Source organism: Orussus abietinus, unplaced genomic scaffold (assembly GCF_000612105.2).
Source record: "Orussus abietinus isolate OABI.00-Male unplaced genomic scaffold, Oabi_2.0 scaffold364, whole genome shotgun sequence".
In the NCBI taxonomy this organism is placed as follows: Eukaryota; Metazoa; Arthropoda; class Insecta; order Hymenoptera; family Orussidae; genus Orussus; species Orussus abietinus.
In genome coordinates this window covers 45,062-64,231 of record NW_019394515.1, presented here as the reverse complement: position 1 = coordinate 64,231, position 19,170 = coordinate 45,062, and the positions used below count along the sequence as shown (strand labels likewise).

Below are 19,170 nucleotides of genomic sequence, written 5' to 3'. Positions count from 1 at the left end.
TTTTTAAAAATACATAAAAAAAATCAAAAAGAAATTAAAGGACCTGGTTCGTTATAAAATCTCATCCTTACTTAATCTCATCTTCTGGAATCGTAAAAGAAAATCAAGATGCAGAATTCGAGTTCCCCCGCAACGTCCACAATCCTTAATAAAACATGTGCCAAATTATCATTTATCACATTAAGAGATGAGAAAAATTTAAGTAACCCATTTCGATGTAAAGTCATTATTTTCTCTCGCCTCCGGCGATTATCATTGATGAAAAAGTGACCCACAAAGATGCGATAATCGAGTTACCCCGACAGTTCTAAAATCGCGACCGCGTATGTACACTGGGAGACATCAATGCCCTCCCTTCCTGCACAGGCGATGCCGTATCTGCAGGGGAGGCATTCATGTCCGCCATTGTACACTGAGAGACATCGATGCCCTCTCATCCTGCACAGGCGATGCCGTATCTGCAGGGGAGGCATTCATGTCCGCCATTGTACGTGTACGTGATGTTCTATTTAGAGATGATTAAAAAAATGTCCGAAAATGTGGGTTTTCTCTCCGACGAGTGATAAGACTTGGAGGTGGCCGTAAGCGAGAGGAGTGGGTGCGGAGGTGCGATAACCCTATGCCCATGTCACGACTGTGTACGTATAAAGGAACGTGTGTGAATGTGTGTGCGTAGTTGCACGAGGGGAGGAGGTGGGGAGGCAGGTTGGTAGACGTCTTGCCGCTGGGCTGCATCACCCTGGGGATGGTGCTCGTATTGCCCTCGCAGCTGACCAAGAGGACAGTCCGCTCCAGTCGAAGCGTTCCAGTAGGTCCACCTGCTAATCGTTCGCACCCTCCTTTTATATCTATCTCTAGCTCTAGCTCTCCTTGCTTTTCGCTTTATCCGTCCGTCCTTCTTTCAGAGGTGATAACCTGCCGGGAGACTTATGGGAACCCGAACAATAGGTTTCTTCGATTTGTCTACACTTTTTCTACACTTAGGTTTGTTCGCATTGACTGCACTTTCTACCCTCGAGGGTACTACACTTTTTTTTGAAAAGTGCAGAAGGGTAGATACACTTTCGTCGACATCCCGAACGCCAGAAACCTCACGAAAGTCCAAGATGAACGATTTAGTAGAGAGGTACGCGATTTTGAGGTTATCCGTATCGGCATATGACGAATACGAAAATGTAATGCTTCCTCTAGCCTTCTTGAGCTGTTTTCGTTTTCTTCAAATCCTACAATTCGTTCTATTACCTTGTAATTGTAGAAGATGAAAATTCCTTTCACGAATTTCAGGTATCGAGGATCAATAAGGGTCAGAATATTATTGCGGTGGAATGAAAAACAATTTCACTACGACAGGGAAAAATTATAGTTTAGTTAATTCCAACCGCGGTTACGTAGTAATACATAATTGTTGTAAATTGTTTCAAACATTGCATACTAAACTGAAACGCTAAATCGTTCTATACACGAAGAAGATGCATTAATAATTACTTCTGTTTATATTACGTTGATACGTTGGCATGAATTTTGTATTTTCCTGTTTGTTGGTCTTTTAAATTTTGAAATTTGCCGCCAAATTCGCGGGCTACCCTTCTTGCCCTCGCTCGGGATCGAGGGTAGAAAGTGTAGAGAAAGTGTACACTCGGGGTAGATGCCCTCGCAAAACGAACATAACGATATATATATATGTCAACGTTAACAACACCTAATCTGGTGGCAATTCAATTTTTCTTCAAGCCAGGGAAAAAATTGTATGACGTGAAATTTACACATGTTAACCTTCTGGTATCATGAACGAGAACTCTGACGCCACTTTCACATCAACTTAACCCTTTGAACACGGTGCCATTTTGACATAAGGGCGAAATTCGTCTGACCGTGCAGGCGATATTGGACCAAACGTCGGGCCCCTTTAGGCGCTCTTAGTAGCCAAAGGGTTAAAGACTACTTGCTTATCCGTTCACTAGTTATATGATAATTCCTCGGTTACACAGAGATATGATAATTCCTCGGTTACACAGAGATATGATAATCAAGCGATAGGATTAGTTTTGCCAGAAAAGTCGAGGAAGACTTGGTAAAAAAATCTCATCATGTGGGGGTGTGATTTCGATGTTACTTGGCGTTTTAAAATCTAACTTTAATTATATGTGACGCCATGGAATTTTTAAGTCCGTATGTCGATATTTTGTTGAAGTTTCGCTTGATTTTGTTCGGCAAAACTCAATGCACCGCTCCTTTGACATCAAGGAATGTATTTATACGTTGGAAATTTATAAACAAGTAGTTTGGTAACATCAGAAGGGTCAATATTTGCGAATTTCACGTTACATTAGTTGTTTCTTGGCTTGAGAAAAAAAAAATTAGGTTACAGAAGGGTAATGCGAATTTATATGCAATTGCAGTTTGACGGGAGTACTTCTACTCATGTTTTTTTTTTTTTTTCGTTTTTAGAAGTAAACATCAACTTTTCATTTTGTTACAAAAATCTAATTTTAATTGGTTCTAAACATAGCTGCTTTTTTTTTTTAAGAAAAATTGTTCTCGTTTTGCTCATGACGTCGATCTAGAAAACAATGAGGTTTCGGAATAAGCTTTCTAGCAGGTCCACCCGCTAATTCGTGTTAAACAATTTACCGTGTTAAGTAACTCTCTTGCTCTCTCCTTGCTTCTAGCTTCTAATGTGTTAACCCTTACTTTATCGATTTTTATGTGCCCCTGAATTAAGACATTTAACAGGTGCGAACAGGTGCAAATCCTTTTCTCGACTTACGGGGTTCCCGAATTTTTCCTAAAATGACTGAAGGAATTATCAGATTATAATGAATAATAATAATTATTGAAGTACTAATTGATTATTCTTATCCAGTAATAATATTTACATTACCTTTAAAGTTCATTAAGGAAATCTTTTCACTTCGGGCAATCCCGTAGGTCGACTTGTTAACTAACAATGTTAATTACTTCATCATCCATTTTCTCCTGTCTTCCTTGCTTATCGTTCGTTGATCTGCTTTACACACTTGTTCTTTCTTTTCAACGGAATTCAAGACTTTCCAAGACCTGCGAAATCTCGAGAGAGAATTCGATTATCAGTTTCTTTATATTTATTTTTAATATCCGTCTAATTAACATCGCTTAAGGCACTGCTTTATTCGTTTCCTCTCATTCATATGTATACAGGGTGAGATGGGAGCAGAGGAAAATATTGAGAGACGATATAGTTTATTATTAAACAAGAAAGAAATAATTTATATGAACAAAACTTCATTCCGAGTAGGGTCGCCGACTGAGTTGTTTAAATTCTGTCAAAGAAAATGAAATAATAAGTAATTATACACGTGCGACATTCACGTCAAATACTCTAAAACTGACTCGTAAACATCCATGCACTTAACAACATTTACAATTCTTTTTCACGGCATTGGAATATTTTTTTACGTTTTTTTTTTCCCTGCATTCGTTGAAAACGTAATGAATGTGTACGATTAGTTCCAAGTAGTTTTGCATAATTTAGATAGCCACATGGTCGACCTTACTGAGAATAATTGCTAGATAAGTTCTTTTTTGTAAATAACTTTTTACATAATTATCCAAACTGTCTACAAAAATGTTCCCCTTCCCAAATCACCCTGTATTTACAAATATACAAATTTCTCTCCCATTTCTGCGACTCTCGGACCCAAGAACTTCGATCGACCGTGACGATTGCATAATGCATGACGATTCGCATAATGCATAATGCATAATCGTTTGACGTTAGACCTGCCGGGAGATCTGGATAAGCCCTCGAAAAAACATACAATAACAGAAATCGCGTTCCATATTCAGAATCTCAGATTCTCCTCGGAGCATCCTCCGGAAATCTCAACATCTCACAGACGATGTCCCTTTTCCAGTCGTTATTTTTTTTTTCTTTTGTTTATTAATGACACTAATTTCCCGGAATAATTCAAGACCCTTCCGAGGAGCCAGAATTTGACCACGAAAAAACATTTGTCCATCCACATCCCATTGTTTGTAATTTTTACAGGAATCTTGCTGTATTTTTTTATTTTTTTTTATATATATAAGTAATTCAAGACCATGTCGTAACTCTTATCCATCCACGTCGCATTGTTTATAATTTTAACGGGGATTATTTTTCTATTTTTCATATTTGCATATGTATTTATGTAAACGGATTTTAACTGTTCTCTATTTCGTACATTAATAATCCAATACTATTGTTAAGATCATGGCAAAATCATTGTCCGTCCACATTCTAATGTTCATGACTTTCACATGGTCCTTCCTCCATTATTTATATTTTTGTGTATACATGTGCATATATATTTTTTTTTATTTTTTGCATATCAATCTGTCAATTTATATTAATAATCAAAGGAGCCGCGGTATCTTCGTCTCCGTGGAGGGAGACTCCATGTATCAACCAGGGATCTCTATTTTCTTCGTTGTACTTATTTTTTGTAATTATTCCAGTGCACCTTGTACACTCTACCATTCCCGTAATCGCGGAGCTTATCTCTTGTAGAGAGTAGATTACTCGCTTTGCGTGCACTTATACCGTAGACGTGCAGAGTTCGAGGTTGTGCTTCGGGTCCTAACTGACATTTTACTTCGTGATTAATCAATGACAATCAATTTACAGGCGTCGTATCGGCAGATGATTTACCCGATGGCATCGAAGAAGACAGGTCGACATTTATCGAGAGACTCGGAGCGAACACGGACAAAGTCCTGGAGGAGTTTTTCCGCGCCTGGGGAACAGGTGAAATAGAATTTCAAATTTTTTCCGGCCGTCTATGTTCACTTATCTACGTTATCTACGTTTACAAAGTCGAATGATTGTTAGAAGATGCGGAAAAAAATTAATCGTTAAGCATGTCGACTTCACAGATCTCCGTAAAGCTCAGTTTCCCGCGACGAAGCTTCGGGAATATGAGCCTTATGGGTCTAGAGTTCCCCACCTGGGGAACGGGTGAAATGGAATTTCGATTTTTTACTGACAGTCTATGTTCACCTATCTACGTTATCTACGTTTACAAAGTCAAATGATTATTAGAGAATGCGGGAAGAAAATTAATCGTTAAGCGTGTCGACTTCGCAGATCTCCGTAAAGCTCAGTTTCCCGCGACTTAGCTCCGGGAATATGAGCCTTACCGAAACACGAGCAAGGGAATTTTGTAATGAATTTTTTGTACAGCTCATTCTCCCGAGACATTGCCCGCGAAATGTGAGCCTTATTGAAAAGGCTCGGGAAAGGTTTCGCGATTAATTTCGCGGTGGAGCTCGATTTTCCTCGGGGGACTCCGAGGAGTATCGGATTCGTTGGGAAAGTCAATTCACTGTTAATAGAAAGCGTAACAAATTCGTGAAACGTGTCGCGGATGTACTCTGCAGATGCAATCAGCTATATTTATACTACACTCGTATGTGTATTCTCCAATATCTCTAATTAAATGTCTGTAAATTCGAAACTTGTTTATATACTTATAAATATTGCTTCATAATTTAAATTGTCGTATCCTTTTAGTAAAACATTGCATCTCACCGTTTATAAATCGATCCCATTGTTTATAAATCGATCATGATGATCATTTATTTCTATCTGGGTAAAGGAAAAACCACTGAGACGTAGAATATTATTATATATTATTAAATATTTATAGAATATTGTAAATTAATAATTAATGTAAAATATTTCTTTGTAGCTTGTGCTTCTCGGCCATGGCTGATTCTCTTCCTGGGCTTCTTGGTCATTGTTGGCCTTGGCCATGGAATCAAATACATGATCGTGACGACTGACCCTGTACAGTTGTGGGCTGCTCCTAATTCTCGGTCTCGGGTCGAAAGGACTTACTTCGACAGCCACTTCGAACCCTTCTACAGGAACGAGCAGATCATCATCACTGCCGTGGGCCTGCCGAACGTAAGATCGATTTTTCACCAAAAAGAAGGCGACAACCTCCTCGACCTTCCTCGTCGTTGCTTTCAAGAACAATACTCTGCTTGCCAAAAAAAAATAAGCCCGGTCCCACCAACCTCGGTCAAAAAGCTAATCCTCGGTTACGAGTTGTACGTTCCGCAACGTTTTAACGACGGGTTAATCCCACTAACCGCCGATTATATTAACCAGCCAAATACGATCGTTTAGCTTCAATTAATCGAACTTCAAACTAAAAACTGCACAAACGCGAGAAAAACATAAATGAAATTGAGCGTGTATTAACATCTAATCCTAGGTTACAATGAGTTGCACGTTCCGCAACGTTTTAACGGCGGGTTAATCCCATTAACCGCCGATTATATTAACCAGCCAAATACGATCGCGTCGCTTCAGTTAATCAAACTTCAAACTAAACACTGCACAAACGCGAAGAAAACATAAATTGAGCGTGTATTAACATCTTATGACGATAGAGATCAAGACGTTTTTGATTTTGTTTACAATTTTGTAAGGATCGAAGTACGCTTGTAAATATTTTATAAAATGTTAATCCTAGGTTACAACGAGTTGCACGTTCCGCAACGTTTCAACGGCGGATTAATCCTATTAACCACCAATTGCATTAACCAGCCAAATACTATCGTTTAGGTTCAGTTAATCGAACTTGAAACTAAAAACTGCACAAACGCGAGGAAAACATAAATTAAATTGAGCGTGTATTAACATCTAATCCTAGGTTACAACGAGTTGCACGTTCTGCAACGTTTTAACGGCGGGTTAATCCCATTAACAGCCGATTACATTAACCAGCCAAATACGATCGTTTAACTTCAGTTAATCGAACTTCAAACTAAAAACTGCACAGACGCGAAGAAAACATATATTGAGCGTGTATTAACATCTTATGACGATACGGATCAAGACGTTTTTGATTTTGTTTACAATTTTGTAAGGATCGAAGTACGCTTGTAAATATTTTATAAAATGTTAATCCTAGGTTACAACGAGTTGCACGTTCCGCAACATTTTAACGGCGGGTTAATCCCATTAACCGCCGTTTACATTAACCAGCCATATACGATCGTTTAACTTCAGTTAATCGGACTTCAAACTAAAAACTTCACAAACGCGCGGGAAACAAATTAAATTGAACGTGTATTAACATCTTGTGACGATACGGATGAAGACGTTTTCGATTTTATTTACAATTTCATAGTGACCGAAGTACGCTTGTAAAAATATTTATAAAATGCTAATCCTCGGTTACGAGTTGCACGTTCCGCCACATTTTAACGGCGGGTTAATCCCATTAACCGCTGTTTAGATTAACCAGCCAAATTCGATCGTTTAGCTTCAGTTAATCGAACTGCACCATAAAAACTGCCCGAACGATGAAATCCTGCATCGACATGTCGCAACTCCGCAGAGTAAAGATATATAACGATACATACATTTCCAGTGATTTGGAGAAACACCGATTACAATTAATCCGCGTTTATTCGCAACGTTGGCGTGACTTAAAAATAGGGACGATAGAAAGGAATTTTTGTTTATGCTCGCAGATCGCGCACAACACGTCAAACGGCCTGATAACGTTCGGGCCCGTTTTCAACAAAGAGTTCTTGCTGACGATCCACGAGCTGGAGCAGGAGATAAAGAAGCTGAGGACGCCCAACAACGAGTCCCTGGCCGACATCTGCTTCGCTCCCATGACGAGTCCCTTCACAGGAGAACGCACCGTCTCGCAATGCGTCGTCCAGAGTATTTGGGGATATTGGCAGGACAGCGTCGAGCGATTCAACGAGACGAGTGTCGAGAGATCCGCCGACGATGCCCTAGAAACCGATACCGACGTCGAGGACGGATACGTCATCAATTACCTGGACCAGTTCATGCTGTGCTCACAGTAAGTGGCGGTCCATCCGCTATGTTATGTCTCGAGGACCTAATATTTGTAATTTAATATATAATATTATGTAATGTTAACATTAGTCGCAACAGTTGCGAAACACATCTGCTAAGCTTCGAGTCTAGAGTTTCGCTGATTTCTCACCAGGGGCGTCACAATAAAAAGGCTATTTGAAGGGTCCTCACCCTGCCATACGTATACGTATATAATACATACGTAAAGTATACGTGATTTTGGATGCTTTTTGGGAATTAACAAACGGGTAAAAGTAACCTTCCTTGCGACTCATGGTAAGCGAAAATCTTTAGTCCCCTGCCACACGCATACGTATACGTACGTATATTATATTATATAATACATACGTAAAGTGAACTGACTATATTATATAATACATACGTAAAGAGAAGTTTTAAATATCGCGCGAAATTATTTCTTTTATTTAAATTCGATTAGCTCAACCGATAAGTTATCCGAGATTAGCCAAATGCCGTCAAGCAAACGATTTTGTTAACGAAGGAAATCTTTTTTTTCTGGGTGTAGCGGAACGTAGGATTGACTTGACTCTTTGCTCTTGCTTCGAGATCGATTCTTTGTCCTTGGATTAAGATTGACTTTTTACTTTTCCAGGAACCCATACAATCCCGAATGTCTGGCAACTTATGGAGGTCCCGTGGATCCCGCGATAGCAGTCGGTGGATTCCTAAAACCAGGCCAGACTTTAGCGAATCCGGAATACGAGAAAGCCACCGCGCTAATTCTCACCTTCCTTGTCAATAATTACCACAACAAGACCAAGCTACAGCCGGCCATGGAATGGGAGAAGAAGTAATTTGATATTCGTTTACGATAATTCACTTATAGGCCTTGAATCTGGCTCCGTGTTTTACGCTTCGATAATACCGCCAGAGACATTAAGGGGTTCTGCAAACAGACGTAAATGAAATATGCCAGTGCCAAGTTCCACATTTAAAAATCCTGCGAGATTTCGAACACTTTCAAATACGAATGTGTACTATTGGGTTGATGCAGAAGTAATAGCGTTTTTTTACACGTTACGTTACGTGTTAGAAACGCCATTACTTATGCATCAACCCAATAAAGCCAAAAACAAAGGCCCTCGAAATGAAAACCGATAAGTGTACGTATCATCTGAAAGAACACTATTTCTAGGTGAGAATTCGAATAAAGGTGTTCCAAATTTTGAACAAAAACCGGAAGGTCAAAGAATAAATCAGCAGAAATGTTAATGAACGTCCTAGGATGCGCTTTTCTCAAAATATGTACACTGGGAGACATCAATGCCCTCCCATCCTGCACAGGCGATGCCGTATCTGCAGGGGAGGCATTTATGTCCGCCATTGTACACTGGGAGACATCAATGCCCTCCCATCCTGCACAGGCGATGCCGTATCTGCAGAGGAGGCATTCATGTCCGCAATTGTACGACTGTACCCACCAAGCACACTATGTTACAGTTACATAACACTGGAATAACATGATATATAACGAATGTTATTTAAAATAGACATTAATATCATATAATGTCGAGTTATTATCGTCCGATAACATTGTTACAAACTTGTTAGCATTGCAGTTATACAATATGAACATAACATATAACATGTTACCGATATGTTATGTTTACGTTACATTGTTCGTTTTATAACAGTGTTACATAGCTACGTAGGAAATAGTACAACTCTTACTTATATATTAAATGTATGTTACATTACATATTACAAACGTTATGTAATAGTTATATTATTGTTACGTAATCGTGTTTGGTGGGTATATGTGTATGTAATCGAAATTCAGTATATAAAAGTATCACGGTTTTCGTATACACGTCTAGTGACAGTCGTTCACCAATATATGTGCCCATAATTATGAAAGTGGTCGAGGTCATATATTTTTTGTTTCGAAACTACATTAAATTAATTTCGTTTGATATAATATGGCGTGAAATAACTGATAAACTCATTTTTTTTTAATGTTGACTTAGACCACTTTCATAATTATGGGCACATATATATGTCTTCGAGCGCGTCGAGTCGAAAGGTGGTATAAGAAGGATTTCGAAATTTAGTATTGTACGTGCACATTGAAATTCCTACGCTATTCGAAAATCCCGAATACAGTTGTATACTATATTTCGAGATTTTTTTAACGGTGTATTTAGAATTTAGGCAGAGGGAGAGGAAATCACCTCGGTGGATTATTTAAAAGAATACTTTTTAATTGCCCAGATTCGTCGGGTTCATGAAGAATTGGACCGCGACGAAGAAGCCGGCTTACATGGACGTGGCCTTCACCTCGGAGCGATCCATCGAGGACGAACTGGACCGAGAATCTCAGTCCGACATCCTGACGATCCTCGTGTCCTACATCATCATGTTCGCCTACATCGCCGTGTCCCTCGGTCAGATCCGCACCTGCAGTCGGCTTCTGGTAAGAGTTAATAAAAAAAAGTCTTAAAAGGATATGAAACAATCAGCAGTTATATATCTGAAAGGTCAGATCGTTCGTGAAAGTATTCTACTAATTGGGTATACCGATTAGTTTCAAATTTTACCACGTGAATATGGAGGCCCTAAGGTAGATCCTAGAACTCGTGAAATTTCATTTTTTATATAAAAGTTTATTTATTTATCATGGACTAGAACCAACCAGATCAGAACGGCGTGGTCCGTGCACGTTTTTGATGTTTTACGCTTCTTGGAGGCGTAGAATCGAAAATGAAGAGTTTCAGGACCTAGATCAAATAATTTAGAACACTATAGAAATTGAATATTACAGAGTCAGATCGGAGAATATGGGAAATACTTTCACGAACGAATGCAAGAAAATGCTGGCTTGTTCCGTGGGTACTATTAACATAACAATTAACACGTGTTATGGAGCAAAAATTTAGTTGGAGGTTAACGTCACAGATGGCGACGTTGGTCCGTAGAGTATCAAAGATCATGAATACACGGGATTTTGATAGTTTTACTTCGATCGTTTTATAATTATTCCACCGAAATGACATATGGAACGCTTCATTTCGTATAATTCTTAACGAAGAGGGTAACGGACGTCAAAGTAAATATAAATGTTGGTAACGTTACTTATGTTACCACTTGAGTATTCAAAATGGCATTACCATCAAAAAAGGTATAGATGAATTTTATTTTATGAACGTCGATTAAATTTCTCAGCGCCTTTTGTATCACCTTAAAAGCGTGGGCATTTGTTTACCATTCATTTTCTATTCGCAGATCGACTCGAAGATCACCCTGGGTCTCGGGGGTGTCCTGATAGTCCTGGCCTCGGTCGTCTGCTCGGTGGGCTTCTTCGGGTTCATCGGACTGCCCGCCACCCTGATCATCATCGAGGTCATCCCCTTCCTCGTGCTCGCCGTCGGGGTGGACAACGTCTTCATCCTCGTGCAGACTCATCAGAGGGAAGGTCGCAGGCCGAACGAGTCCATTCCTGAGCACATCGGACGCACCTTGGGCCAGGTCGGACCCAGCATGCTCCTCACGAGCGTATCCGAGAGTTGCTGTTTCTTCCTGGGTTGGTGTTTCACATCAGGAACTCTCACCCCCTTATGAGAGAGACAGGGATTCCCATATTCCCATTGAAAGAGTGCTCGCAATTGCGAGTCACTGCTCCCTGTGTGCTGGAAATTAACCGACATATTAGTTACGAATTAACGGATGACATGCCGATTAATTGAAAATTAACATATAGGACAGTTATTAATATCGATAAAGATCCTTGTGAACGTTTTTGGTGTATAAGGAGATCTAACGCTTATGGTCGGTTCCACACAGTGTTACCAACTCCGAGCCCGTGAATTCTAGTGCTAAAGTTAAACTATAATCCGGTCCTATTAAGAAAATTATAGTACAACTTAAAAACTTGGAATATTTTCATAAAACATTCGCCCGTACTAATAAAGAAAAAGGAGGGAAGGGAATGTAATTTAATGCAGCGGCGCTGCAATTAGTCGCGTGTTGTCAAAACCGGGAACTAATGAGAACAGACCGTCATTTCTGATAAGTATGAATAGTTTTAATTGCTCGCCGTCTATTGGTCCGCTGTTCACGCGTAGCAATCGCAAACTGCCAATCAAATTGTCACTTTCGTTGATCATGATAAGATTTCTTCTGAAATAATAGTATAATTCACGTACTATTATTATTGGAAACATGGATAGTACACTGGATAGAACAATAGTACAAATATTATAATTATAGAACGGTTGGTAACACTGATTACAAAGAAAGGGCCCCTAGAATCGGAACTCAGGATCTCAAATTTTCGCTGATGTAACGATGCGAGCGCTACTTGCGGAGAATGAGAGAACTTCGCGACTAAAACATTTCCTATCTATGTATACTACCTAAAATTCTCTTCATTTTGCAATTTAGGTACGCGAAGTGATACGATAATACGCGCATGATGTACAGAATATAATGTTTTTAATGTGATAAAAACTAGCAGACATGCTAGCAAACATTTAATTTTGTATTGCAACATTATATCGAGGAAGCGCTCTCGACACTAGGTCGGAAAAAATCTGAAGATCTTGCACCCCTAAAATGGGGACGATTTCAATACATGGCGTTGAATCTCCTTATACTACTTCGAGGTTTTTGAGTGGTGACTGCTTCTTCCCCAGCTGGTGATTAAAAACTAGGAATGCCCTTCCCTTGGTAGTAGATTGTTTTCCCCTTGGTTGACTTTGAAGAGGGTAGAGATTGAAGATTGTAAGATGAACGTTTTTTAGATTTGGTGGATTTCTTTCCTAAGTGGGAAGATGTTGACTTTATGTATACATTGCCGCTCATGTATTTTGGGACTGTATCTCTTGACTGTTCAAGGGGGCTATAACACATTTAATTATTTAAATACTTATTTAGTATTTATTATATTTAGTAACGTATTTATTAGCTTATACACTAGCTTATACTAAGCCTTCCAGTTTTCTACGATAATTATTCCTTTCACCGATTCGTACTTTACGAGTTTTTAAATTTCATGGAGTGTAGCAAAATGTGTGAGCGGTACTGCGTACGTGCTACATTATTTATTTATATCATCTTAAATATAAACAACAGACTCTTTTTTGACATCTGATTATAACACGAAACATTATTGTTAGAAAATATTAATTTTTCAAAATAGAAGTGATAACGTCATATACCTGTATTATGTACATGTATATACAGTACCGCTCATATAGTTTTGAACCGTGCCTTTTAACTATTGAGTACAGTGATGACACATTTTACAATTTTTAAATTTATTCAGTGATTTGTTAATTAGTTTATGTACTACTTTATTAAGTCTTCGTGACTAGTAAAGAATTTCTCTCACCGGTTCGTTCTGTATGAAATGTCGGGATCTTGCAGTTTCCTAATCTATGTGAGCGATGCTGTATACGTGTATTATCTGAGAGCTACGTAAGATTATTTACTGAGAATTAAGAAACAATCTAATAAGAGGGACTTCATCTTCCAGGTGGCCTTTCGGACATGCCCGCCGTAAAAGCCTTCGCCTTGTACGCCGGAATGGCTCTTTTGGTGGACTTCCTCCTGCAGATCACCTGCTTCGTCAGTTTATTATCCTTGGACACCTTCCGACAAGCTGTAAGTCTTTCATTTAGTCATAATTAAGTTGTTATAAGAATGTCATTACAACCGAAAGGTATATAGATAAATTTTACTTTACCGACGTCGATATATGTGTAATGACACTTTCATACACCGTAAGATCGCCGTCCCTCTTCCTTAACTTTTCATTACCATTAATTCTTTTTTTTTGGTTGCGAGACTAGATTTGATTTTAATTTCCTTCTGCTCAAGAAAGATCTTTTCTGCTCGTTAAAAAGTGTAGACAAGTTTGTGATCTCGTTTCTATTCCTGCTTGGTAGAACAACCGCCTGGACGTCTGCTGTTTCATGAGGAGCTCGAAGAAAGACAATGGCGAAGAGATAGTCGACGGGATCCTCTACAAGATCTTCAAGGTTGCCTATGTTCCGATGCTGATGCACAAGTGGGTTCGGGCCAGTGTGATGGTAGTCTTCTTCGGCTGGCTCTGCACCAGCATCGCAGTGGTTCCTCACATAGAAATCGGCCTTGATCAAGAACTGTCCATGCCTGAGGACAGCTTTGTACTGAAATACTTCAAGGTGAGAGCCTTAAAAAACATGAAATTAAAGAATGCTCCAACTAATCGCATTCTATTGATGAATTATTTTTAAAGTTATGGAAAATGGAACTGTAATTTAGTACACTGGGTCTAACTCTTGGAGAAGTCGAGGAAACTTTTCATTTGATTTAACACCGTTTTCAGTTTCAAAGGATATTAATTATGAATTTTTGCTCGTTACAGTTCCTGAATAACTATCTGTCCATCGGACCTCCTATGTATTTTGTCGTTACGGAGGGTCTGAATTATTCTGACACGAAGACGCAGAATGTAATCTGCGGAGGGCAATATTGTGACCTCGAGTCCCTGTCGACACAAGTATTCATCGCAGCCCAGCAACCGGATAGGTAATTATAAAATAATTGTAAGGACCGTGTTATATTATTAAAAATATTTTCTATATAATTATTCTGCTCATTAGGAGTTACATTGCAAAGCCTGCCTCCTCCTGGCTGGACGATTACTTTGACTGGTCAGGCTCTCCCAACTGTTGTAAATATTTCCCAGGGAACAACACCTTCTGTCCGCATACTGGTAATTACGACAATACTATCTCACTTCGAGCCTTGAATAAAAGCACATGAACGGCATTAAGCAGCTCCATTAAAGTAAAAAACACTTACAACCTTAAACCTTTACAAAATGAACTCACCGTCACCCATAAAGTAGCATGAGGCGCTTCCACTTACATATAAATGTAACCCTATATTTCTTTGCCAAATTGACCGATAGTAATACTAGCGACTCTTGCGGGAAAATGCGACACTAGAATTCTCATAAATAGTCATAATACCGTCTAAAAAATACTAACAGAGTCTCACAGAACATTTATTAGCCACCAATACACTTATTACTTAACATTTTACAAATATTTACATATTACAAATATAATTACACCAATTTTCCCGCAAGGATCATTAGTGTTACCGTTGGCTGACTTGAAGAAATAATAAAACATGGGGTCAGAATTTTCCAGAAAGACCCATACCCTGCGCTTATAACGCTACGTTCATAACTAGTTAACTGCGGAATTTACCGAAATAATGTTTTGGTTTTACGTGTATACTCGCCAAACGTAGTTAACTGTTTAATCGATCATACATGTATTTGGCGCGAAACTCTACGGAGTTCCTTAATAGAGTGGGAGCTCCTTACGTTACTTCATGCCGTCACCTTTGTTCCTCAATAACTTTTGAGGATAGGTCAGTGAACTGCCCAATGCTTCGGCGTTTCCTGTAACGTCCATTTGTAAAATCCGTTTTAATAGCTGAAAACTTTTCAATTATTTTCTAGACTATTCCTGTGCGAGCTGTAAAATCTCACTCTTACCGAATAACCGTCCCAATTCCACGGACTTTGAGAAGTACGTGTCGTACTTCCTGCAAGACAACCCGGATGAGAACTGCGCCAAGGCTGGTCACGCCGCCTATGGCCAAGGAGTGAACTATATGACCAACGACAAGACTGGCAGGTCCACGGTAGGGGCATCGTACTTCATGGCTTACCATTCTATCCTGAAAACCTCTTCGGACTACTACGAAGCCATGAGAGCTGCTAGAAAAGTGTCAGCGAACATCACAGACACGATCAGGGATCGCCTTAAGCTTCAAGGAAAGGAGTCGGATGTCGAGGTGTTCCCCTACAGTGTCTTCTACGTCTTCTACGAGCAGTACTTAACGATGTGGCCTGATACCCTGAAAAGCATCGGCATTTCCTTACTGGCTATCTTCGTGGTGACTTTCCTACTGATGGGCTTGGATATCTTCTCCTCCCTGGTGGTGGTTATCACGATCACTATGATTGTAGTTAATATCGGTGGACTGATGTACTGGTGGCACATCACTCTCAACGCCGTTTCATTAGTAAATCTTGTTATGGTGAGCCCCTTCGATGACTTAAAACATAGTAAATAAGTTAGTATTATCGTTAACTTTTAAAGTTCACAGTTTATTTCCAAAGCTTTTTCTTAAATTTGAAAGGACTCCAAATTGTTTTAATGTGCATTTTCTGATATTAAGGTGATTTGAAAGAGTCTACCTACGTATATATCTGAGAGGCCAAATTGTTTGTAGAAGTATTCCCTGAATCGGGTGTACTAATTTGTTTCAAATTTTACCACATGAATATAGAAGCCCTAAGGTAAGTCCTGAAACCCATGAAATTTCATATTTTATTAAAAAAAAGAGTTGAAAATATGTAGAAACAAATTTTCTTAAAATTAAAATATCAAGAACATTAAGACCTTCCTTATGGTCTCCATTCTCGCGTCATGACGTTTGAAACAATTCGGTACACAGTTTCATAAACGAATTCTCTTTGACTCTACTTTCACATCACCTTAAATAGTGGATGTTGGATCGTGAGATATCTCGCCCTAAGTGACGGAAGGGTTAAACGTGTATCAAGGAAAGAAACTTCATCTATAAATGTTACAAACCCATACCACGCATTCTTCCGAGAACAACAAAGTTTAATTATGTTAATTACCGTTTCAATTGTTACGTATTAATTAAATTAAACTATCTATTAACCATGGTTTCTTTGTTTAAGGCTGTTGGTATTGCTGTCGAGTTTTGTAGCCACTTGGTGCACTCCTTCTCCGTATCGGTAGAAGCAACTAGGATAGAACGGGCAGCTGATGCCCTCACCAGCATGGGCAGTTCTGTATTCAGTGGTATTACTCTCACCAAATTCGGTGGGATCATCGTCCTTGGCTTTGCAAAAAGCCAAATCTTTAAGGTACCATTCTTAATAATCGTCCGATAAGCAGGAATACCAATCCCTGGTTGACGAAGGTTACCATAATCTCCTTTTCTTTCAGGTATTCTACTTCAGGATGTACCTAGGTATCGTGTTGTTCGGTGCTGCACACGGTTTGATATTCCTGCCTGTACTGCTCAGCTATATCGGTAAGGGTCCTCACAACCTTCGGATCATTTAACGAATATCTGTGTGAAACTCTAATCATTACCATAGCGCCAACTTATAGTGCTCGATTAAGGAGGAATGGTACGTCATTTTCTCCATGTGAGTTTTTGAGATCTGGAAGCGGGGAAACTTCGCATCTAAAAATGTTTACACAGGATGAACTTTGAATAACTTTAATGGACAAAATGACGGCCTTCCGGACAAAGATAATTTTTGCCTGCGGAGCCAGGTTTTCAAATTATTTGTCAGAAAAGATGTAAATAATTAGTAAAAATCCTTACTGGCTGTCCACGAATCTATCATGGCGGTCCAACGTGGCCTGCGTCGTTATTTGTTCAACGCTTATGACACTGTTATACAGAACCATTAATTTCTTCTAAATCTAAATTTCTAAATCTTTCATTGACTCGTGGTCCGATTTCACTGCACCGTTTCTTGTTTCCTCTAGATTTTGAATCTCTTCATGCCTGAATCAGTGATATTTGTTTACAATTTGTTCAGTGCATTGTACCTATACATTTCCATTATCAGCATGCACTTTTGGATTGACTGTTTTTTTAATCCCATTGTCTTGCAGTTCTTCAAGAACTTTGACATCTACTCATACGATTAAACGTTTCTTCAGCGAACAGTTTTGGAGATCTTAAGAAATGCTTTAACCGGTTAATTACTGTTGGCGCCTATAGGCGCTTTTAAAATTTGTTGCAATATATTATTGGCGCTTATGGACGCTTTAAAAATTTGCTCGCAATATATTATTGGCGCCTATAGGTGCTAGGTAATTATTATTGTCAACAACAGAGAAATTGCTTAGCAACGAATATAAAAGAATTACTGATATGTATAATGTGAACACCAGATTACTAAGTTGGTTTCACAGAAACTGGCCCCAGAATCGGGACCCAGGATCTCAGATTTTCGCTGATATAACGATGCGAGCGCTACTTGTGGAAAATGAGGGAACTCCAATCCTACATGACCAAAACATTTCTTACCGACGTAAATGATCTAAAATACTTTTAATTTTGCAATTAAGGTACGCGAAGTGATACAATAATCCGCGAATGAGATACAGAATGTGATGTTTTTAATGTGATAAAGACTAGCAGTAGACGATAATTTTTATTTTCAAAATTTCATTGAGAAGGTACTCAGCACTAATCGGAAAAATCTGAAGATCTTGGACCCCTAAAACGGGGACGGTTTCAATATATGGGGTTGTCTCTTTTTATACTACTTCGTGAATATACTATAACGAAAGAGTTAAATCATGATAATTATTGCATAAGGTGCTTTGAAAACTACGCTAATTTACAATTGATCGCAGCGTTCATATTTCCCTTGAACTTTAACTTCCGGCATGGCCTAACCTAAACTCTGTGGCAGGTTTTGATAATTCTAACCTGTACCTCAAATTATGTGGTCAAGAAACTAGGTGACAGGAATAACGATCTAGGGTGGCTAAGCAGTGGAAACGCACGAAGTTTACAATTGGCGGAATTAGTACAATTGGCAGTTTTGACACATGTCCTGGATCCTCGTTATCGGTACCAATGGTTCTAGGTTCGCCCATGAACCGAGAGAAGCTGGCTAACCACAAGAGAGCGATGCGGGGCACCCTGGATGGCATACAGGAAACCTCCCTGAATCATCGTGTAAGCAAACCTAATTCTCCTTCCACACCCAACGCAACCACACCCACCTTCCGAGTGCTCGAACAAGACAGATAGGACCTGATAAAATCTTAGGAGGTAATGAAATGGTCCGATGAGACCGATTCAAGTATCGATACAACCATCTGTGATGCCAGTAACTCTCCTCCGATGCACTTATCAAATTCGATTAACAGACCAACGGTAACACTGCTTGTGAAATCAAATAGACTCGATGGCTTTCTTGGGAATATTTTTCTAAAATTCCTCTAGGGCTCTTCCTCCAAGGAATCTGTTTGAAAAGTAAATTAACATTTCCAAAATGTAGAATCGTAATGCAACCGTTACGTAATTATCTTATGTTACAAAACAAAATTATTCCAGGAGGGTGTGATTGAGATCGCGAACACTTGGAGCTACCTTTTGCATGAGACAGTCAGAAGAGATATGCAATTTGCTTGAAAAGTCATCGATACTTTGCAGTTTATTCCGTGATCTGGCAAACTTGAATGTGAAATGACGGAAGACTCGACGCTGCT

The 19,170-nt window shown here is 39.2% G+C and overlaps 1 protein-coding gene across 4 annotated transcripts in view; it reads left to right on the top strand.

The window, feature by feature from the left end:
- Positions 1-19,170, top strand: part of LOC105703180 (Niemann-Pick C1 protein) — a 46,096-nt gene that overhangs the window by 23,785 nt on the left and 3,141 nt on the right. The window contains exons 5-19 of one of the 4 annotated variants that reach the window (XM_012431354.2): positions 677-808; positions 4,646-4,765; positions 5,709-5,926; positions 7,507-7,850; positions 8,481-8,678; positions 10,100-10,301; positions 11,111-11,408; positions 13,362-13,489; positions 13,774-14,031; positions 14,235-14,398; positions 14,473-14,585; positions 15,345-15,928; positions 16,602-16,790; positions 16,873-16,960; positions 18,543-18,634. In XM_012431354.2, the coding sequence (XP_012286777.1) occupies positions 677-808; positions 4,646-4,765; positions 5,709-5,926; positions 7,507-7,850; positions 8,481-8,678; positions 10,100-10,301; positions 11,111-11,408; positions 13,362-13,489; positions 13,774-14,031; positions 14,235-14,398; positions 14,473-14,585; positions 15,345-15,928; positions 16,602-16,790; positions 16,873-16,960; positions 18,543-18,634 (3,128 nt within the window). Of the gene's footprint in view, positions 1-676; positions 809-4,645; positions 4,766-5,708; positions 5,927-7,506; positions 7,851-8,480; positions 8,679-10,099; positions 10,302-11,110; positions 11,409-13,361; positions 13,490-13,773; positions 14,032-14,234; positions 14,399-14,472; positions 14,586-15,344; positions 15,929-16,601; positions 16,791-16,872; positions 16,961-18,542; positions 18,731-19,170 lie in introns of all 4 variants that reach the window. The other 3 variants (XM_012431353.2, XM_012431352.2, XM_012431355.2) reach the window with 3 other exon arrangements.